General features: G+C 34.4%; 1 protein-coding gene across 14 annotated transcripts in view; it reads left to right on the forward strand.

The window, feature by feature from the left end:
* The window catches only part of CCDC91 (coiled-coil domain containing 91), a 331,952-nt gene that overhangs the window by 243,074 nt on the left and 64,780 nt on the right, over nucleotides 1-24,098 (forward strand). For all 14 annotated transcript variants that reach the window (XM_014846902.3, XM_070494038.1, XM_044775280.2 and 11 more), the window contains 3 exons: nucleotides 4,461-4,553; nucleotides 4,649-4,717; nucleotides 7,710-7,886. In XM_014846902.3, the coding sequence (XP_014702388.1) occupies nucleotides 4,461-4,553; nucleotides 4,649-4,717; nucleotides 7,710-7,886 (339 nt within the window). The remainder of the gene's footprint in view (nucleotides 1-4,460; nucleotides 4,554-4,648; nucleotides 4,718-7,709; nucleotides 7,887-24,098) is intronic.

Here is a 24,098-nt window from a genome sequence, read left to right on the forward strand (position 1 = left end):
TAGTTGTGTGTTAATTCTAGAGAATAAAGTCCGTGGATTTTGTGTTCACCCCTTACTGGGTGCCAGTCTCAGTTTAACCATTCATTAGTCCTGTGAACAGAGGAAATTTACATAACTTCTCTGAAACTCAGTTTTAAAATCTGTCAAATATAAGTAATAACACATTTCTAGATTGTTGTGGGGATTACCAGTAATATTTGTAAAGTTCTAACATGGTGCCTGACACATAAGATTCAGTCAAGAAATGATGTAATTAAAATCTTTTAAAAAGTGATTCTAAATTTAGATAAATAAGGTGAATTAGACATACTCATCTCCTCTACCTCTCTATATCTCTCCCCCCAAAAAATCACTAAAATGACACTAAAAGGGACCGAAACAAGCAAAGTAAAAATGACAGACTAGAGGAGGTAACAGACAGGCAAATATCCGCTGACTTACCTGAGGCTAGAAAGTTGTAATTTTAGCCAGCTGAGGTGAAACCCGCAAAGCGAGCTGATTTGTCCTGCAAAACCCTAGAAAGCCTCAGGACATAGAGGCACTAGATGCTGTGTAGCTCTGAAAATAGGAGGAATGGTTGAAAGTCTCCTTGTATGTTATTCTTAATTTGGGGATGTATTGTACATCCTAGCAAAACAAAGAGTAATTGAACGAGATAGTCTCTGACCTCATAAAGAGCAGGAATAAGGCAAGGGACTGAAAACTGGGAAATTAAACCAAAAATTTAATTTTTTTTTTTAAAGTAAAAATCCATTACTTAACAATGAGCTCTCCACCCACTCCCCCTTAACCTCTATCATTTCTAGAATGCTGGATGTTTGACTTAAGCACCACTTAGGAGTTCAGGGAATTCTTTTCTAGGCAAAAAGAGTGACTTAAGAGAAAATGCTGTATAGACCTGCATTTGGGAATCTCCACCACAACCGTGAACAAGCCAGCTTTTAGCACCTGCCATATACACAGAATTTCCAACCAGTGTTTTTGTGTCTGAGGTTTTAATATGAATGGACAGAAAAAGATTACCAAACATGGGAGGAACATCTTAAATGAGAAAATTACTGACTCAAACAAATAAAAAGGAACTTTGAAGAAACAGAGAAAATGTTGAAGTTGAAGGATCCTTGTGCCCCCAAAACTATAATCAATACATTCAAAAAGAAGAGAAGGAACAGAATAACTGAAAGAAAAAATCCCCATTTTCAAAAGAAGAGAAGGATGAAATAAACAGCAATGATTGGCCCATAGCAGATACCAAATACTGCTGGTCTCCCTGTTCCAAGAGTGAGACAATTTCCTTGGTTAGTCGTTCTTCCAGTCCATGATTCTGTTCTCAAGGAGAATCTGCCTTGTCCTTTGTCCTACTATTGTTAGTAAAAGTGTAATTTGGTATTTTCTTTCTAGAGTAATTTGAGGATATGTGTTAAAATCTAAAACATACTCAATCATCAACCCACTAATACCACTCCCAGGAATTTTTCCTAAGGCTATAATTGTACAACTTCACAAAGATACATGCACAAAAATCAAGATTTTTAAAAAGTAAAATATTGTAAGCAACATAAATATATGTAATAGGACAATGTTAAAATGTATAATTAATGTAAAAATAATAGCATAGTTATATTTATATACAGATAATTCAATCTGTTGAGTTCAAAGAGATTACAGAACAGTATTTATAAACTTACTGTATAAAGTGTTTACATATATCTATATATTTACATACACAGAGAGCTCTCCAGAAGGATGTTTACCTGAATGCTACGGGTAATTTCCTTTGGGTGATGGATCTCTGGGTGATTTTCACTTCTTTACATTTTTTCACAATCAGCATGTGTGAATTTTACAAAACTATACATTTTACTGAACTTTATATGGTTGTTGATTAGCCACTTGCAGATTATTCACTTTACAAATTAACTGTGTTTAGTTTTAAGACCTAAACTTTTCCCATGCCATTCAGCATCTTTCTGAATTGTCTCTCCCAGTATCAATTGATCTTTGCGCAGGAAGTTATCTTATTTTAATATAACTCTCAAAAGAACAAAACTAGAAGCATACATTAGTTTAAAAAAAAAAACAAACACTTGACATCTGACCTGTATTAAGTAGCTTTTAGTTACTAGGTAACCGCTAGGTAGTACTGGGGCTGATTTTAGCTACTGGGTAATTACTGCTGCTGATCATCAGTATACAGATATGATTGTTGCTGAAATGATTCATTACAGACCTGCCATGTTACTTAGCCATTCTAAGTCTCAGATCACTGATCTGAAAATGAAGAAGAATATTGCCTAACTTAGGAGTTTATTGTGAAGGTGTAATGTGGTACAACTACATGTAAAGCACTTTGAACAGTGCCTGAAACCTTAAAATGCTCAGAAAAGGTTGGCTGCTATTATCTTGTGGATCAATGATTTTACTTAATGTATATTTTATGTAGGATGCTTCTTTCAAATGGTAATTTCAGGTTTATGCGTCCACAAGCAAGCTAAAACTAGCTTCTGTTACAGTGAGTATAACAGTGTACACCCTGACAGTGTACAGTAACTGTCAGAATTAAGGAATGACATTCAGAAAAGACTTTTTCTAAACATTGCATTGTCATTTTAGCTACTGTATCCTCTTTGACTAGTTCTGGTTAGACCACTGGAGAAACTTGGCTTACCTATAATTAATTACTCAGTAATTAACTCAGATATTAGTCTGACTCATTAAGGAGAAATAATTTTCAAAGTTATTAATGGCTCTGAAAAGTTTACTGTGTAGTTTAATTCCAGTAATTTTTTATTCTGTTTTTGTTACGTTTACCCCCACCCAAAGCCTAAATTGAATATTTTTGGTCTCATGTGAGAATTGTATATACCTTTTTTTGTGTGTGTGTGTGAGGAAAATTGGTCCTGAGCTAACATCTATTGCCAGTCTTCTTCTTTTTGCTTGAAGAAGATTGTTGCTGAGCTAACATCTGTGCCAATCGTCCTGTTTTATGTGGGATGCCACCACAGCATGGCTTGATGAGTGGTGCTAGGTCCGCACCTGGGATCGAACCTGGGAACCCCGGGCTGCCAAAGCAGAGCACACGAACTTAACCACTACACCCCTGGGCCAGCCCCTGTATTTACCATTTTTAAGTCTAATTATTTGCCTGGTATAACATTTTCAGATATTTTCTCATATGTGTATTTTAAATAGGATTAGGCATTTTTCTGATACTGTGAGATTCTGTGTGCCTCTAGACTTATGTAGAATCCAAAGTTAAGTCTCAGTTGTCACTGCATAGCCTGTGGTAAGTCTACTGCTTTGTTAGTCAGCTGCTGTTCACAAATTCATATGGTACCAATAATTTCTCATAATCATGCCATAATTTGTATTCCATTTTGGATTTGTTTTTAATGAAAAACCACATCTTGTGATTTTTCTTATTTTCTTGAAAAAGAAAGATAAAAAGTAACATTATCCTTAAGAACAGGAATAATAGATTATCTTAACTAGACATGACTGTGTGGTCACTTACTTTCGCTGTAGACTGCCTCCCTACAAAGCATTTTAAGTCAGAACAACTTTAAAAGGCATAGATCTGTTTTAAAATGTTGGCTATCTGCGTAAGTTCATACTTAAAGGAGGCTTCTATGTAAATAGCATTCTAAGTCTGAGAAGATACCCTGTTTGCCTTTAGTAAGTGAGTGAGAGAAATCTCTGTGAGTAGGAATATGTATTTTCCTTTTGGTTGTATTTCTCCATAAGAGCGCTGTTTCAGAATAAGTATCTGGCTCATCCCTATTGAAGATATTGAGGCTACAAAAATCTAATTTCCTTAGAAAACTTCTTTCAAATTCCAGGTGCCTAGTCCATGATAACTGGCTGATGGTTTTGTGTGCTGTTTCACTAGTACATTGGAATAAAAGTAAATACGTGAAGTCTGTATACTTTTATATTAGGTATCAAATAATATTCCTTTGTTTTCGTAGATTCACTTTTTGAATCTGTGGTAAAATCTTGAGGCAAGAACAGTAATAAATCTTTCAATTTCTTTAACAGTGCTTTACCAGAAACACAAATAATATTATGATAGTGGTTCATCAAGCAAACATCAGTTTTTATCTAATTGATTCTCTTGCTGCAAGTTAATAAATTTTAGTAATTTTTCCAGATTTAATTTTGGGAAAGGACATTTTATCATTTTCCGATTCACTTTCCAATTCGGAATAGTTATTCTTAAATTAGAGCTCATGTCATGTACTTTGTTGAATTGAGGACTAAAAGAAATATATCTTAGCTAATTGGAGAAAGGTGAATTGTGTTTTTTTGGCCCTTACACCTTCATTTTAGCAAACTTCCCATTGTATCCTCTAGTAATTACTTCAGTACTTCTGGGCAAATGAATTCTACCAGCTGTTCTCCTTGTTGATAGATTATTAGTCTCAGAGCCATAATCATAATCCAATTATCTTTCCTTGTAGCATCAGAGGCTCCTTGAAATGCTAGATACAGAGAAAGAACTGTTAAAAGAAAAAATAAAGGAAACTTTGATTCAGCAGTCTCAAGAACAGAAGGTAATACTTTAAGTTTACTCAGAGTGTGGGAAGAATGTGTTCTATTACCTCAAATAATATAATTAGTGTCTATCCAACTGTCTTATCATTTACAGGAAATATTGGAAAAATGTTTGGAGGAAGAAAGGCAAAGAAATAAAGAGGCATTAGTGTCTGCTGCAAAGGTATTTCCATTTGTAATAGTGGGTTTCTTTGTAAGTAAGTGGAATTAAAAAGCTGAGTTCATTAGTGATGGAGTCGATCTACTTTTTATATGCTGTTTCATTACAGAAAAATAAAAAGTTTTTTCTGTATTATTTTTCCCCTTAAATTGAGGATACTGCTATTCATATTGTCATTAAATTAACATTACACAAGATTAGGATGACATTGAAATGCCTTACATTTAGATTATTAATTACTCATTAAAAAGAATATGTATGTTGGGACGCCAGTAACCACTTGGTGTTTGATAGATGCCATCACAAGTAACGTGTATGTGTGTATGTCCATTTGTGTTGGTAGATATATAATTATATATACACATTTACATATTTGTGTATATATATTTATATATTATATGTAAATTTAAATATATATTTCTCAAGATTTGTGATTTTTAAAGGCGACTTTGAAAAGCTTATCTAAGTTGTATATTCATAGATATTAAATATACATATTGCAACAAGTACATGTATAGCAATAATTTTTGAGATTGAGAATAAATTTAAATTTAGTAAACAAATATTGGAAGTTTCATATGTGCAAATCACTATGCCAGGGGTGGAAGTTCAAGGATGACTATGATTTTGTCTTTTTCTTGAAGAATTTACAATCATGTAAGAAAAATATTATTTATATACCAATAAAGCAAGGAGGAATGCATTAAATTATTATGAATGTATAGATAATATTTCTATATCATAGGAGTTTTTAACAATAAATTACTTTTGAAATGAGCCTTGAAGGATGGCTAGTATTCTGAATTGTGAGTCTGAATTTTATTTCACGGGTAAAGACAGACATACTGAAATTTTTTAATATAGGTGTGATATAATCGTAATTGACATTAATTTGAGGGAAATTAGAAGAGCAGAGGCTCAAGCCTTTGGGAAGGAATTAATAGAGTATATAAGAAGTCTGGGTAAAAGATAGTGAGTGGCAGAAATACAGTAGCAGTAGTAGCTTAGAAAGGAAAGAGACAAATTCTAGAAATAGTTTGGAGATGGAGTCAACATATATGTTCGATGTGGATAATATAGAAGGGGGCCAAGTTGTGAAGAGTGTTGATTCAACAACAACATGGAAAGTAGTACCATTTCTTTGTCATAGAGTTTGAGGTGCCTGTGATATATCCAGATGACAAAGTCAAGTAGGCAAGTAAATCTCCCTGACATTTACAGCTCTGGAGAAGGGAATGACCTGATAACATGGTTTGTTTCTTTTTCAGCAGTTAGATGGTAATGGTAGACATGCAAATTATTGTCATGCATAATCACCACACAAGAGACTATAGAGTAACACTCTATAGGGTACAGGGTCTGATCCCTGAAAGAACACCAACATTTTAGAGAAAGGAGGAAGTTACAAAGACCTGAAAAGAGTCAGCCAGAGAAGTAGGAGAAATGAAAGCAGCACGCTGTCGTGCAAACCAAGAAAAGCTAGGGCTTCAGTGAAACAGAAGTAATCAACTTTGTCGATTGTCACTTTGAGGTCAAGAAAAATAAGGATTAAAACAAAAACTGAAAAATAGCATTTGGATTTAACAACATGGAGGACATTGGTGAGCAGAGTAAGAGAGTAGTTTAAGAGAATTATGAAGTCTAACAGGGTTCAGAAAATGGTAACTGGCACCTTCAATAACTTTGGTCAAATTTGCCTGTTACCTGCAGCAAGAGAATAGTGCTATCTGTGAGGATCAGGGATGGGAGGTCCTTGGACTTTACTACATACCATAGTATGATGGTTTTCTTGAGGAAAATTCTTTTGCAGTTTTTTGAGTTGCAACTGGAGTAGGCAATTTTCATGGAACACCATCTTACTGAATAACTAGTGTTATACAGACTGTAGTATTTGATAGACATTTTATCCAAAATAAACAGAATGAGCTCATCATTCGAGAAAACTGACAGTTTTTGTTGCCAATGATAAAATTTGAGCTTTAGAGCAAGCATCAGAATTTTGAAAATTTGTATCTCTGCTTTCGAATACTTAAAGACTTTTCTGATGAGATTCACGGTGATATTAATAAATGTGACCTTTTGTTTGTTATGACATAAGAAAATGTGTCAACATCTGGAGGAGATGCATAGCTTGTTGAATCAGTATTTTCCAAATGAAACATTTTTTGGAAATCATGCGTAGAGAAAAGACTCATTCAAAGTGCAAGAAAGATTGCAATATAACAGAGTACAGAAATGTCTTTGACATGATTTTCTTTATTGCAATTAACCTTTAAGAACTGCCCCTTGTTAAGTTTTGGTGTGGAATTATCAAGAATATCTATAGTGATCTAAACTGACTATTGAATGCTCCTCCCTTTTCAACTACATATCTGTATGAGACTGAGTATTCTTTATAAACTTCAACCAGAAAATGTATCATTATAGATTTAATCCAGAAGGCAGATATAAGAACCTAATTGTCTCGTATTAAGTCAGATATTAAGGAGGTTACAAACACTTAACAGTTAGATTCTTCTCACTTTTTAATTTTGGAAAATAGTTATTTTTCATAAAATATATTATTCATTAATATTCAATGCACTTAATGGTATTAATTTTAAATAAATTAATAAATATTTTTATTTTATCTTGATTTGAATTTCTAATATGGTAAATCTTAATATGTATAACCAGAATAAATAAAAGCTCTTTGAAGTCTTCAATAATTTTTAAGAGTGGAAAAGATCCTAAGACCAAATAGTTGGACAACTGCTACTTTAAGAGACTAGTTTAGAAATGCCATGGAAGTACAAAGGAATATTTGTACAAAAACAAATAATTGGTTTTATTTTAAAGCAGTTATTAAATATGCATAAAAACAGCGGTGACAGAACTAAACCCTATAGAATCAAAGTTTTGTGTCTTTTAAGATACCCCAAATCTGTCTTATACAAGGAATTATTGTGCAGTCACTCTTTAAAATATTTTTGTTTGGTCATTATTTGTTTTGAAGCTTGAGAAAGAAGCAATGAAGGATGCAATTTTAAAAGCCACAGAGGAAGAAAGAAAAAATTTGGAAAAAGCCCACGCTGAAGAAAGGGAGTTATGGAAGACTGAACATGCAAAAGACCAAGAAAAAGTATCTCAGGCAATTCAAAAAGCTATACAAGAACAAAGAAAAATAAGTCAGGTTAGTAAAATTAACTCTTTGTGAATATGTTCTTTCTTTCTTATTTTTCTCAAAATGAAATATTCTTACTATTATTTTATCTTACTTAAAATCACTTTAGTGGACATATATATGTAAATATGTGTGTATATATGTATTTTTTTTTTGGGTGAGGAAGATTGTCCCTGAGCTAACATCTGTACCAGTCTTCCTCCATTTTGTATGTGGAATGCTGCCACAGCATGGCTTGATGAGCAATGTGTAGGTCCGCACCCGGGATCCGAACCTGCAAACCCCAAGATGCAGAAGTGGAGCATGCAAACTTAACCACTGCACCACTGGGCCGGCCCCAAAGTATATATATTTTTAAGACTGGTCAAGAAAGAGGCTATTAGGAACATGAGAATAGTAGTATTGTTTCTATACCTTCAGTGTTCAGTCGTTAATAATACTATTTCATGAAACTTCACTTTTACTGCTGTCTTATTTTCCTTGAACATACTCATTTTTGGTAGGTAAACGGGTAAACTTTTTTTGAAGGGGGTGGGTAAGTTGTGCTCAATGTCTCTCAGTTTTTATAGGACATATACCTATATTAATAATATGAAACAACAGTAGACTTCTCCTTGGATATCTATTTCGAAATTTTATGTGAGTGAAGTTATTATATAGGAAGCCTCCCCAATTTGATAATGCTGAATCAGGTATATTACTCCACCACGGGACTGTTACACATCCCATCAGATTCAAAAGAATATGAGGTTAGGATATCCAAAAGGTTATTTCCTTGCAGTAGAGTATGTCACAAGTTCCTGTTTTGAGACATCTGTTATGTAGGTGGTCAGTAAAGTTTATATAATAAGCCTTTGTATACAAAGACCTTTATGTTTTGTGTATGTAGAAAATCTAAAAGAATTTTCAAAAAATATACTAAATTTAATAAGAGTATTTATTTAGCAAGGTTCCTTGATACAAAATTAATATATAAAAATTACTTGTATTTTTATATATCTTCATCAGACTGAACAGGAAATTTTGGAAAATACCACTTGTGACAGCATATTTTTCTGTCTAGTGGGTTAGAAGTTATGTGTTTCTATTATTTTGGTGATTATTCTAGAAATTTCAGGTTGTATCTCCCACTTATGAAAGCAATGTTAATCTATTTTTGTCCTCCTTCCAGACAATATAAAGATCTCATCATTCTTTAGCTCAGTTTACTTTCTTCCATAATTTTATGCTATTATGAATCTTAATTCTGCATTGTTAAATCTTGCTCTAACTATACAGTATATTCTTGCTTACATTTATTATAAATAATAAAGTGCTTCTCATTTTTTTTTCTTTCTACCACATCTCTACTCTTCTTTCTGGATCATTTTGCCTCCACGTGAGGTACATCCTTCAGAATTTCCTTCAGTATCGTTTTGCTAATGTAGGGACCAGCAAACATTTTCTACAAAGGCTTAGATAGTAGTTAATCTTTTAGCTTGTGGGCCAGATGGGCTGTGTTACATCTATTCACCTCTGCCGTAGTAGTGTGAAAGCAGCCATGGACAATATGTACTGAATGGGTGTGAGTGTCTTCCAATAAATTTTATTTATACAAACAGACCTGCAGACCTTAGTTTGCTAAACCCTGACCTAGTTGAAAACTATCTTAGAAACTTAGAGACTACAGTGAAAATGTACTGTGTATATATCCTTTACGTTTGTGTATTTAATACATTTTTCACTCACTGTGTTCTTTAAGTTCCATCCATTTTTCTCTCTATTATGCTTAGGGATAATTTCTTCTACTTCACCTTCTAATTCATTCATTCTCACTCTAATTTGCTTTAAAATCCATTCACTGCCTTCTTAATTTTAGTTTGTGTACTTTTCAGTTTTCTAGAATTTTTACTTGTTTTTTTTCCCATTCAAATAAATCATTTTGTTCAATGCTACTACTTAATCTCAGAATAGGTAAACTCCCTCAAGACAAATCAGCTTTGAGTGACAGGCCTTACTTCTGTCTTCTGTCAGATCTTGAACCAGTAGTTTTTAGTATCTAGTAAGATCTTTGATGCTTTTAAAACATTTTTGTTTATTTTCTCTTACTTGGATCAGCTTCTTCAGTTTTCTAAAGCAGGATTCTTGATGTTAATTACACAGTACACCAGTACTAGGAGTCACATCTTTATCATATCATGAAGCAGAATTTGGAATCCCATATTTATCATTATACAAAGGAGAAAAGCAAAATGAGATGTAAAATATAGTGTTTTGAATTATTTGTAAGTTTTAAATTTTAATGGTAGTATTTCTTGGTGAAACATGCATATGGTTTGGGCTTCAACTTTGAAGAGGCAGTGCTAACTTAAGGACTTACTTGAGCATGTCTAAATGAGCTTGCTGTATGTGGCCATGGTCTTTAAAACCCTTTCTGATACCTATTCTGTTGTTAGGTTTTGTTCTCGCCCTTGGATCCATGAGGGCTGGAACTTGGTATGCCTTTCACATACCAAATGTTTTTAGGATCAACGCTGATGATGAAATCTTACCTTAGTCTACTCAGATTTGCCATTGTAAGGTAGCCAAAATGTCGTGCCCACTAGACCTGGAGTCTTTCATCACTAGTAAAGTCTGCTACCCTTCTCCTCCCCCTACACGTACCCCAGCTTTCTGGGGGGTCTACCTCTGACTGATATGCCTGAAATATGGTCAAGGCTTTGGGCATATCAGTATGTAAAATTTAGTCAAGCTTGTCTTATTTCGTTCCTTGACTGAAGCCTTTTGCTAATAGTCTTCAAAAGAAAAAAAAAATGATCCTGGGGCACAAAATTTTATGAATCTCCATCTTTAAGAAACTGCTAATTTGTTTTTCCTCATACATGGAAAAAATGATCCTTAATCAAGTTTCTACCTGATATAATCTCCATATGGTTATCAGAAAAATTTAATATTATACTAGATAAATAGGTAGGTAGATGAGGAGTTAGGTAGGTTAATTATCATTAAAAAATACGCTTATTACAGAATAAACCAAAATTTGTATATTCATAGATTTGGTCTATGTACAATTTTTTCTAGAGGGACACCTTTGATAGGAAGAGAATTCACATCAACCCTGAGGTTTAGGATGCACTGCATTAACATTTTATTACTGGCATTTTAGGAGATCACCAAACACAAAAGAATCATGGAAATTTTTATTCTATCTTGAGAGAATGTTTCAGACTCTCAGTAGTCTGAACTCCAGTTTAAGGAACACTGGTTTTCACTGTATTTCAAGATAAGTGGTTTGAAATAAAATGGGTTATACTATAAAATAGAATAGAATAGAATTTAGTTTGGTTATCAGTATTGCCTAGCGTTTCTCATAGTAGATAGAAGACCACCAGTGAGTTTCCCAGCAGCATATAAAATTTTGCTCAATGAATATCTGGCACATAAAATGTCACCACATGCAGAATGATTCATGTTGGTATCATTATAAGTTTTTGATGCCCCCCATCTGTCTCTGTCTGTGTGACATGCTGAAAACCACATGTGACTCTCTCAGTCCAATTTCTGTGCAATAAAATGAAACTAATGATATGCTATATAAATGATATAACAGTATTACATTTTCTTTTATTATTTATTCTATGGAATAGTGAGAAACAAGAAAGAAATAATTTGAGTAATTTAGTAAGTAATATGCCTACAAGGAGTGATCATATTTTAGTATTTTTCTAAATTCCCAAGGCAAAGGAAAAAGCAAATTAATAATGATGTCTGATTAAAATAATTCATAAAAATAAAGATTATGCTAGATATAAAATCCCAGCTGCAAGAAAAATGACATTTCGAGAACAACATGCAGTAAATATACTTGAAGAGGACATTTTCAGAAAGATGACTTTCTAAGACTTAATTGTATTCATCCAAAATTCTCAAATGAATTTATAGACATCACTTCCTTAATTAATCACATTAATTCCCTAGAAAAGCAAGTTGGAAAAAGCAGTGAAATATTAAAGGTTGGTTTGTAAAACGTCTCATGACCTTGAGTAATTACCCTAAATTCTCAAGTTGCAGGACCAGAAATATAATTTGTAAGTAGACTTTACCTGGGCTACTAGTGATAGGAATCTGAAATCCTGCTTCTAGAACTTGTTCATACCCTTGAGGATTTTGGCTATGAGTTTCAGATTTATAATTAATGTCCTTATTACTCCTTTTAGGAAAATGCCTAGAATATTAGACCTTACAAAAGTTGACAGAATGTTGTTTCTTACAACAATAAGGAAAACAATAATAGTTCTCCATATTCAAGTTTCATTTATGTGACTTTATTCTAAACAAATATTTTAAGCTATTAGCTAAAAAGGAATTTTTATGGAATTTTTTTCTTTAGCTTTGGCAGCAGAAAATGGAAAGATAATAGTAGTGGTGGTGATGGTAGAGATGGCAATAATTATAACAATATTGGCTATCATTAATTCAGTTTTAAGTGCCAGGCACTTTTCTGACTGTTTTACATGTTTGATCTCATTTAATCCTCACAACCACCTTATGAGGCAGAAACTATTATTATCCCCATTTTTACAGATGTGGAAATTAAAGCTTAGGAAGATTATGTAAGTTGCTCAAGGCCATAGTAATTCCTTAAAAGAGGCAACAGGCTGTATTCAAAATCAGGCAGCCTTTCTCCAGAGGCCTTGCAACTCACCACTACACTATTCTCCCTATCAGTATTCTCATCTTAGAATAAAGTACACATTCATCTTATTGATCATTTAATGTATAGATAATTTCAGTAGGAAAAACTTGAAGTTATTTTCATTTCTTTATTCATTCAGTGGCATTTATTGAGCTTCTGCCATGTGTTGACACTGTTGGAAGTTTTGGGCATGTAGCATCAAACAAGGTAGACAAGGTTCCTAGGCGCTCATGGAGCCTACGTTCAAGTTTGAAAATACCTGCAATAAGTAAGATAATTCCATATAGTGATATGGGCTGTGAACAGAAATAATCAGGGTAATGTGTTTGGCTGAGAGTGGGTAATAGGGGACTTGTTTAGGTAAGGAAATTAGGAAAGAAGCCAGATTCAAAAAATGTAGAAGCTACATGATTCTTTTTATGTGAAATTCTGGAGAAGGCAAAACTAATTTGAGAGGAAAGAAATCAGCAGTTCCCAGGGATGGGAGAGGGTGATTTTTTTAAAGGTGATGGGAATGTTTTAATCATAATTGTGGTGATTACATTTGACAAAACTTAGCAAATTATGTATTTCATATGGATGAATTTTATGATGTGTAAATAATATTTTGATAAAGCTTATTTTTTCAAAAATGATTCCAAAATAAATTATTGGATAGATGGTCATTTCAGATGGTGACATCGTTTACTGTGGTGAGGGAGGGTTGAGTTTGATGGGAATAAAAAATCCAATTTGTGTGTATTGAATTTGAGGTGCCTATTCGTAATCTTGGAGGAAATGGTAAGTAGGCGGTTAGAAATATGGTTCTGGAGTTCACGTGAGTTGTCAGGGCTGGAGATCAAAATTTTGGATTAAAAGAAAAATTTTCTCTTCAGGACTCTACATGACATTCTTCTATGGAGTCTGGCCATCTTCTACCTAGAAACAATAATGACCACTTCATATTAACTGTGTAATAGTGGCAATAGTCTCACACTTAACGATTATTCTATTTCAGATGAAACTGTGAAGGTGTTAAAGTTATTGGTGCTCTGTGTATCATACTGTTACCCAGGATTGAGTGGCCTGAGTTTCATCTACATTTCCTAGGAAGCTCAGGGTCAACAGTATGAGCAGCAGCTTCTGCCACCTTCTGCCCAGCTCCTGTCTAGTTTGAGAGGCCAACACTCATTCTGTCCTGTAGTTCTGTGGCAGCTAGTTGGGATCCATAGGGTCTGAAGAGCTACTGTTCAGGAAACTACAGACTCCTTGAGTACTGGCTAGGGACTGACTTTATAAAAGCCTGGAAGCTATTTTTTAATTCTAAGGTTTAGTTCACTTCACAGCACTCAAATGTTTCTTTAATTAACTCTAAAAATAAAACTTGTAATTAACAGCAGTTAGCATCTTCGGCTACTAAGTCACACAAGAAATGAGAGAAGGATAGAGTATGGCAAAGCAAAAGGCTGTGAGTGTAAACTTAAGCAACTGAAATTACTCCTGAGAAATGTATGGGAAATAGCTTCTGCTTTATAATTTAGCTCTAGATTTTCCCTGTGTTAATACTGACATTAACTGAAGAGATGAAAGTTAGACTATGACAGAAAACACACTACCTAAGGATTGTGGCACATATTTCTCCGAACTTACTTGAGAGATGATCTTGTTTGGTCTTGGACGTAAATCAAGACTAATTCCTACTGTTGTTATAGGTTTGTACTTTTTTCTCCTGAGATATTCAGAAGAAAATTTATGACTCTGGCCTTTTTGATTTTCATATTAAATTAATTCTATGTCCCTTGAAAATTTTTGTTAGAGAAAGGAAAGTACATTTGTTATTGACACCAAAGTGGGCAAAAAGAAGAGTCATTAATTTTGCTGTTCTAGCAAAGTCCTGTAAAAGGACTCCAGTGCATACAGACACTTAAACTATGTCTGACGTTGGAAGCTCTTCATAATAGTTTATAACCTCAGCCACTGTAATTTGGGGTTATGTTTTCCCCAAAAGCCACAGACATTACAATCAGTGGTTAAATTTTCTTTAAGAAATTTAGCGTTGCCACCTGACCCTTCTTTTAAAAAAGAAATAGTATTTCTATTTTAGCCTAGCCCGCCAAATGGTTTCACAACACCAAAATAATTTTTCTCTATTGACTGAGTTAGTTTTGATTCATTAGTTTGTCTTAAAATTTTTATTTACAAAATTTTGATAGTAACCTACTTAATTATAGGTAAAATCTTAATTATGTTTTTAATTGTCAAAAGTATTGTATCTAGGGGCAAGCAAACAAGTACATCAGCTACCTTCTTATCTCTCAAGACCTTTTCCTCCTGTTCTATTTCCTGTTTCATTCAATGAGATAACTGTCTACCACGTTACCGAGTTCAGAGAACTGAAATTTCTCCTAGACTTTCTCTCGTCTCCATTTTCATATCTTTTTAATCATTAAAGCTTTTCTCTTTTACCTGTTAAATAATCCTTAAATATATACGTTTCCTTCCTACCTGCTGCCATTGTCTTAGAGTTCTTATTGCTTACCTTGACCTCCTACATTGACTTCTTTGTCCCCTTTCAAAGTGGAATAAAAAATGAATGGCATTCTCCTACTTTAAATTCTTCAGTGCCTCCCTGTAGCCTATAGGATAACATTTAAGACACTTAGCATGAACTATAAGCCTTTGGCTAACCTGGTCCCTTCCTCTCCAGCTCATTTTTTGTCACTTTGCTTCTCATTTCATGCTTTCAGTGCCAGAGTGCTGGTACACATACTCACATGCCATGCTATTTTACGATATTGGGCCTTTAGTCGTACTGTGCCTTCAGCCTGGGATGCCACTGCTTCCCTAACTTGCAAAACCCACCTGTATTTAATAATTTAGCTTTTTCTAATTGAGAAAACTTTCTTCACTTCTCAGATTAAATCAAGTGTTTTTTCTTCTTTGGTATTCAGTGTATAACTATACCTCTGCTCAACAACATTAAAAGGTTGTTTCTGGGACCGTCCCAGTGGCACAGCAGTTAAGTTCACACATTCTGCTTTGGCAGCCCAGGGTTCGCCAGTTTGGATCCTGGGTGCAGACCTACACACTGCTCATCAAGCCATGCTGCGGCAGGCATCCCACAATGGAAGTCAAGGAAGATGAAGTCAAGGAAGATGGGCACAGATGTTAGCTCAGGGCCAGTCTTCCTCAGCAAAAAGAGGAGGATTGGTGACAGATGGTAACTTAAGGCTAATCTTCCTTAAAAAAACAAAAAGGATGTTTCTTTGTCTTCTCCACTATATTATGTGCCTTGAAAGTAGGAGCTGAGTCTTGAATAAACCACAATAGATTATAAGATGATGCAGTATCAGCACTATTTTAAGGAGATATATTAATCTTTAAAAAATGGACTTGATTCCCAACACACATTTTGGCTCTTTTAGAGTTTTGGTTGCTTTTTAACGTAACATTTTACCAAAAGTAGTGTTACCAAAAATAGTACTTTAGATGTTATGATCCCTTTAAAAACAGTCTTCATCAGATTGTTGGGTACCAAACTGAAACAGTTCTTAATATTATTGTATTCAGTGAAATACTTAGAAAGTAATCTGAGAGAAACAAGGATAATTACTTTCAGCTCCAGCAAAGTGTTTACTTTGAACAACTGATATAGATCTGCTCTAAGGTGGTGAGTGGCTGCATGAGTCCAAGTAGAATTTTTAGGTCACAGTAAAGTAGTACACTCTCATTCACTGGCCACGTCGAAGCATCACGTTCAGTTCCATATACCGGTTTAAGAGAGACATTTCCAATTCAGAATAGGACTATCTTAGACACTTATTGGTGCGTGCTCAGCATCTGTTCGTCTCTTCCCAAAGTGATACTTTTTATTTCTTAGCCATGTGGTTTAGGTGAGATTTAACCTACTTTCTCATCTAGGCATAAGCCCTTGTTTACTTAGGCTAAGAATTATATCCCATCCACATGTTAGCAGGCTCCAAGAATTCACACATATTCTGAGTCAAGCTTCTAAGACTCCATTTTGGGACTTGGATCCTCAGGTATATAAACACTCTCATTCACAGGAAAAAAATGAGAAAATCCTTGGAACTGTTAGTAACCATCTTGGGACCATATGTGTAGAGCTTTTGTGAAAATGGAGCCAGCACTAAAGGCAGAGCTAAGAACTGGAGAGGGAGAAATTTGCCTCCTGATCACATTGCTTGAACACTAAGTAAAGCCTACTCTTAGTTTTTTTATGTTCTTTCATGTGAGGCTGTAAATTCTTTTTTTTTAAGTCAGTTTGTGCTGAATTTTCTGTGCCCTGTGATCAAAAGAATCTTAACTGATAGCCAAATAAATGTGCTAAGAAGTAAGTAGGGTTAGATTTGAGTCCTAGCTTGTGATTCATGTAACCTTGACCAAGTTTTAAAAGATGTGTGAGGCTCCATTTCCAGATCTATAAAGTGAGATTAATAATATCTGCTTTACAGAGTTGTTGTGAGGCCCTTGGAAAGTTGTTTAAAAAAAGAATGAAAACTGAGATAGATTTGTACAACAGTTTTTAGAGACTATAAAATATCATGTAAATATTAGGTGGTATTGTGGTTAAGCCAATGACAGAGCAGGAAACCTTGTCACATACTATTGAAGGAATTGGAATATTTAGCTCAGAGAAAAGGAGAATAAAGATATGGCAACATTCTTCACATTTTTGAAGGCTGCTGTAAAAGGATATTTTTTTCTATTTAGCTGAAGAGGAACAGATTAGAAAAAGCAGGTGAAAATTTTTAGCTCAGTACAATATAAAACTATCAAGTCATGAGTTTTCTAGCAAAAAGTGTATAATTTTTATCCAAGATTGTGAAAAATGGGTTGGGTACGAGACTGAAGAATGTATGTATTGAGAATATAATTTCTGCTGTCATTTTTTGCTAAGGATCTGTTCTTTTTGCTCTGTTTCTATTTCTGTGTCTTTATATGTACATGGCAATTTCCATCTCCGCAGATTTACACCCAATTACTAATGTTCAGAAAATCTGTGATTCTTATAATTTAATTGTTGAAAATTCTCTTTCAAAAATAATACTGTAAAATCTCTTTAAAACACATTTAAAATGTTTACTTTGCCACTTTTTAAACATATAACATTAGTTAAGTAGCTTGACTACTTTAAATCTCAGGATATTCCTGTCTCAAAATGTTTCTGAGGATTAAATGAAAATGTGCATAACTATTTTCTGAACTTTAAACACCAAATATCATTGCTTTTATATTTTTATTTTAATGCTTTTAATATTGTATTTTGCTTAACTCTGCTGTATCTTTCACACAGATCTCTGTTAGGTCACAGAATATTTCATTGTAACTACCATTAATGAGTTTATAACCCAGCATAAATTCATTTAACTTATTAGCGTAGTGCCTGGCACATAGTATGTGTTGTTGTTGCTGAGATGGCCAATGTTGTGTTAATCCTATTATTATTACTATTATTATCATTACCACTATCCCAATCACCTTTGTAGTTTTAACACCCAGCATAGTGCCATACATAATAAACCATGAGTGAATGAATTGTTACTGTGATTACCTAAGGCTATACTTTCCAAACTGCATCCAGGTGCCCGGGGATGCTGTAATGAACTCATAAGGGTGCTACAGGGTATTTTAAATGTTAGAGGGCAACACAGTGATACTTAAGATCTCTGGGAAACCAGGTAAAGTACTAGCTTGTCAATACTAATTTGTCTTACATTCTTTTCTGTTATATCTTAGTGGAGTTGCGTCTAGGGGTTGCTGTGATAAAAAGCAAGTACCATGCAAGTAACAATGTGGAACAGGAAATGAGAGTGTTACTGTTCGATCTTATGCCAAGTTTTAAGAAGTTGTGCAAGTCCTAGTGTGTACAAAATTCTCATGAAGAAGTAACTGTGGTTAAGGATGAAAGAAAAGTATTTTTCTTTCAATTTTTCTGTATTATCAAATGGCTGCTAAGTTATGACCCAACTAATTAATAAATAGAACAATTAGGTATTTCTTTTGACCCAGAGAGCACCATGAAAAAAATTACTGAGGCAACAGGACAACCGTTAACTGAAAGTTTGGGAAGCTTTAATTTAGTGTATACCCACCATATCAGGTACTGTGGGGGGACACGAGAAATGTAAGATATAGTTGCTACCCTTACATAGACTTTCTTCGAATTGGGGAAAGAAATTCACTCATTCACTGAAGATGAATTACGCTTCTACACGCTGTACCAGATACTATCCTAAGGTTCTAGTCATAAAGAATATGAATTGTAGGGGCCATCCCCATGGCCTAGTGGTTAAAGTTCGCATGCTCCGCTTTGGCGACGCAGGGTTTCGCCAGTCTGGATCTTGGGCGCGGACATGGCACCGCTCGTCAAGCCATGCTTAGGCGGCATCCCACATGCCACAACTAGAAGGACCCACAACTAAAAATATACAACTATGTACCGGGGGGCTTTGAGGAGAAAAAGGAAAAATAAAATCTTTAAAAAAAAAAAACAAAGAATATGAACTATAGTAAATATAGTCCCTGATTTCAAAGAGATCTCAAGTTTATAAGATAGATAAGTAAAGCAGTATTCCAATAATACAATAAGTAATGAGTTATAGAGTGCTTTGAGAGAGAAAATATAGGGGTTCTTTGAGCACGTACAAGAGGTACTCGATCCACCCACAGTACGAGGGGGTGTGGAAGACCTCGAGCATTTTGGGGAAGGCTCCCTAGAGTTGGTGATGGTACTTAAACTGAATCATGCAAGAGGAGAGGAATAGGTTTGGTTATCAGAGGAGAAGGATAAGGGGAAATTATTCCAAGCTGAGAGAGCGTAAAATGTCCAGGGCACTGCAAGTTGAATACTTAACTATTTGCATGGCAGAACAGTACTTTCTACAGAGATTACAAACATGAATGAGACTTTGCCATTGTCTTCAAGGATCTTAAAATAAACTAGGGAATATCTCAAATCCATAAATTGCTCTAACGTGAGGCAGAATGAGAGATGACAGAGCACATCTGGTTGAGTCATTTGAAAACGCAAAGAGAGGAATAAGCGTAGTGGGAGGTGGATATCAATTTGGTAGAAGTTGAAAATGTTTCTTGGGAAAGTAGTATAAAACAAAGATGTAATTGATATGCTTCAGCAGATTATGAGAACCTTGACATTAAATAGTCAAGTTCACATTAAATATTATCAGAAATTGAATGCCACTGAAGACTTCATTGGCACAAGAGTGACAAGGGCTAACTATGCTTTATGGAAGATTAACATGGCAGCCTTAAATGTGATTCATTGAAGCAGGGGAGAGTCTGAGGTTAAGAATACTCTCTAGAATTTTCTAGAATACTTCGCATGCAAAAAGAGGGCAGCCTAGCCCAAGTGATGGCAGTTAAAATGGTGAAGAAAAGACAGATATTTTGGAGGAAAGAAGACTGAATCTGTTGACTGGAAATAGGTTATGAAATCAAACATATCTCTAAGGCTTGAAATTTTAGTGACTGAAAAGTTTATTCTAAGTATAATTTAGTAACCCTGTATCTAGGGCAAGCAACAAAAAATTAACCATTTTTAGTGTAATCCTGTTCTGAATAGCAATGAGTAAACAAAAGAAATATATTTTACCAAACTAGCAAGATTTAAGTGCTTCATAATTCCTTAGTTATATCATTTATTGCTAATAACTTTACTTTCAAGTAACAAGTGATCGTTCTATTTAATGTCATATTTATGGGAGCAGAATATTTAAGTATTTTGATTTTTCTCTATTTTGTCAGCTTTATATTTTATACATTTATCTAATCCAGGTGTGGTTGAGAACCATTATATGTCACAAATATATTAATATCTGTGTTTCACAAATTTCAATATTATTTGTTTTACCACACTACTACAGATTTTTACTGAATCTTTTGTGCAATGATAGCATTATTATTCCTGTCCACAAAAAAGTATCATGTGAGAGGAGAAAAAAAATATGTTGAATGATAAAATGAATAAATGTTTCAGATTCTATAGAATTTAAAGATTAATAGTATTTTATAGAATTGATTTAAAGGGAAAAAAATCTTTAATTTCTAAATCTCTTGTGTGAGTGAGGAAGAAGACAAGAGACTTTGAGAAAAACAACCAGATAAAGTTTTAAAAGAACCAAAGATAATTTCTAGAAATGAAATAGATGATATTAGATATGAATTTAAAACTTAATGAGTGGAACTTCTTATTTCAGCCCTCACAACATAGCTTGTTTGGGACTAACCCTTTTACTAAAAAACAAGTATAAAAGCAGTACAAAGTATATAAATCAGCTTTCTGAAGACATTGCAGAGCAACTAATACACATGGGATTGGAGGAGCTACAATGCTTGAGAAAATAGAAATATTCAAGGTGAACTTTAGAATCAGGCTTTAAAAAGCGTTTTCTATTTGGCAGCGTGTGGGATCAAAGCCCAAGCAGAAAACATCAGTCTTACAGAATTGTTGAGGCAGAAGGCAGAGTTTAGGCCTGCCAAAGGGCAGATTTTCAGAACAACAAAATCCTCAGAACAATAAAAACCTGTGTTCAGATCCCCCCCCTCCCAAGTCATTGGCCAAATCCTAAGTTCCATTTGCCAAGGGAAGACTCTTAAAATCCAACGACAAAAGAACATCTGGGAGGCTAAAGAGCTGACCAGACACTTTGAAGAAGGAAAAGTTGGGGATTAACTTCTGTCAAGATAGAAGGGCTTTGGTAAATCAAGGGCTTTTGTTTGAGGTCCCCAAAAGGCCTTAATTTTTTAGATAAAGGCCACAACCTAGGAATGAGGGCACTATACAAAAGAACATGTAAAACTGGCCAACAAGCATGTGAAAAAGTGTTCAATAGTATTATTCTTCCTGGAAATGTGAATTAAGAGCACAGTAAGATACTAGTATCCCCCTGCTCTGGGTATGGGGATGATTAAAGGAACTGAGAGTACTAAGTGCTGACAGTGATGATTTGGAGCAACTGGATCTTTCTCTCATTCTTGGTGGACAAATAAATTTGTCTACCCATTTTTTAGAGATGTGTGGCAGTAACTGTTAATAAGCTCAACACATATATATTCTGATACCCACTATTTCCACAATTATGTATACACTCAACAGAAATTAGAACATATGTCCACTAAAAGATGTGTAAAGGAATGAAAAAAGGTGCTTTACTTATAATAACCCCAAATGGCAACATTCCAAATATCCATTAGTGGTAGAAGGGATGGATAAATTGTGGTGTATTCATACAATGGAGCACTACCCAAAATAAAAAGGACAAAATAATGATACACTCTACAGTGTGGATGAATCTCAAAAATATTATGTTGAACAAAAGCTAGCCACAAAAGCATAAATTCTGTGTGATTCCATTTTTGTGACCTTTAAGAACCAACAAAAATAATCGATGATGATAAAAATTACAATAATGGTTATCTGTGATGGGGAGAAGCATGAGAGAACTTTCTGCAGCATATAAATGTTATTTTTCTTGATCTGGGTAGTGAGTAAATGGGTGTATATCTATCTAAAAGTCCAGTGAGTCTTACACTTAAGGTTTGTGCATTTCACTATGTATAAGTATTCTTTTTTAAAAAATGCTAAGCACAAGGAAAAAATAATGCAGTCATTATTAAAATAGCTATTTACTTTAAAAATGGTGAGTAGAGTCTAAAAGAGTACTTCAGAGGAAAATTATAGTCTTAAAAAGTTATGCTGGAAAATAAAAAAGACTGGAAAATAATAGGCCAACACTTTTAATTTATTAAGTAAGTTAGAAAACAGAATAGTCCAAATAAAATAAAAAGAAATAATAAAGATTATAACAGAAATTCATGACATAAATTGGAAAGTTTCAAAATACTATACTGTCATTATTTAAAAGACATAAATTCACAAATCTTTGACAAGATTGATGAAGAAAGAGGGATGTTATTAATAAACATTATCAGGGGAATGAATAAAGTCACCTAACATAGATGCTATACAGGTTTTAAAGATGATACAAGCAATATCAAAAACTTAATACCGATCAGTTATAAATCTTAGATGAAATGAAAAATTACTGAGAAAAATATAAATCCCAGAACTGATGCAAGAAGTAGAAATGCTGAATAATTCCATAGCTATAGAAGAAACTGAATAGTTCAAAAATATTCATATATCTCTTAAAAATGACATAGATATTCCCCTGTCCAGTAGGTGGAACTTAGTTCACCTCCCCTTGAGTGTTGGCTGGAATTTGTTTTTTTTTTTTAAGATTTTATTTGTTCCTTTTTTTCTCCCCAAAGCCCCCCAGTACATAGTTGTGTATTCTTCGTTGTGGGTTCTTCTAGTTGTGGCATGTGGGACGCTGCCTCAGCGTGGTCTGATGAGCAGTGCCATGTCCGCGCCCAGGATTCGAACTAGCGAAACACTGGGCCGCCTGCAGCGGAGCGCGCGAACTTAACCACTCGGCCACAGGGCCAGCCCCAGCTGGAATTTGTTTTTAATGAATAGATTGTAGAAAGGGAAAAAATAGTAACTTTAGAGAGACCTGGCAGATAACCACTTTAACCTAATGATCAAGGGTAATAAAGCCAGTGATAAATTATGTTTAATGCCATGTCTTCCTGATATAATATAATGAGAAGCATGTTTCATCTCTATGGTATTCTTCTCCAAAATCTAAAACCCTAGTCTAATCATGAGACAAAAGAGACAGATCCAGATTTCTTCAAAATACCTGAAAAGTGCTCTTCAAAAGTGTAAATGTTATATTAAGGAAGAACTAAGAAACTCTCAGTGCAAAACTGGTGAAGTACAAATAAAATCTGTAATCTATTTAATATTATTATACGATCTTAATTTCTTAGCTTGATAAATGTACCATAATTATGTAAGATGTTAATACTAGGGGAAGCTAGATTACACGTATATGAGAACTCTTGTACTATCCTCACATGCTTTCTGTAAACTAAAATTATTTCAAAATAAAAAGTTTAACATTTTTTTCCTAACACATATCTAGCTAAAAAGAACAGATAGAATACTCATTTTTATCTACTCCCTTCTAAAACCCCACTGAAATAAAACTCTACTGAAATGGGACTCTAAGCTAGAAATTGAGGCAACTGAGAAGAGTAATATATGTTGTAGAAACTCCACAGGGCTTACTAGTTGGTGGCACCAGATACCTCTGGAAGTAGGAAAGAAAACGAAGCTTCAAAAGAAGGAAAGTTTGAAAGTCTGTTTCATAAGTAGTTAGATCCCCACTCATTTTTTTTTCCAGTGCTGGCAGAAAACTGGGCTTAGTTCCTTGGCAAAAAGTAAAACACAGGGTCTCTGACCAGGGATCACCCAGGGCTTGAAGGTATAGGTGCTACAGTAAAATGGGGTTGGGAGGAGGGCAAGGTGAAAAGTTTTGTGCTGCTTATTGAGAACCTTAGCCATTTTCCCCATCCCAGCTCTCAGAATGCTGAGAACCAGACAGGAAATTGGAAGACTCTTTGCTAAGGAATCTAGACAGCCCAAGATAAAAGACCTAACTATATTGGTATCAGAA

Source organism: Equus asinus, chromosome 22 (genome assembly GCF_041296235.1).
Source record: "Equus asinus isolate D_3611 breed Donkey chromosome 22, EquAss-T2T_v2, whole genome shotgun sequence".
Taxonomy (NCBI): Eukaryota; Metazoa; Chordata; class Mammalia; order Perissodactyla; family Equidae; genus Equus; species Equus asinus.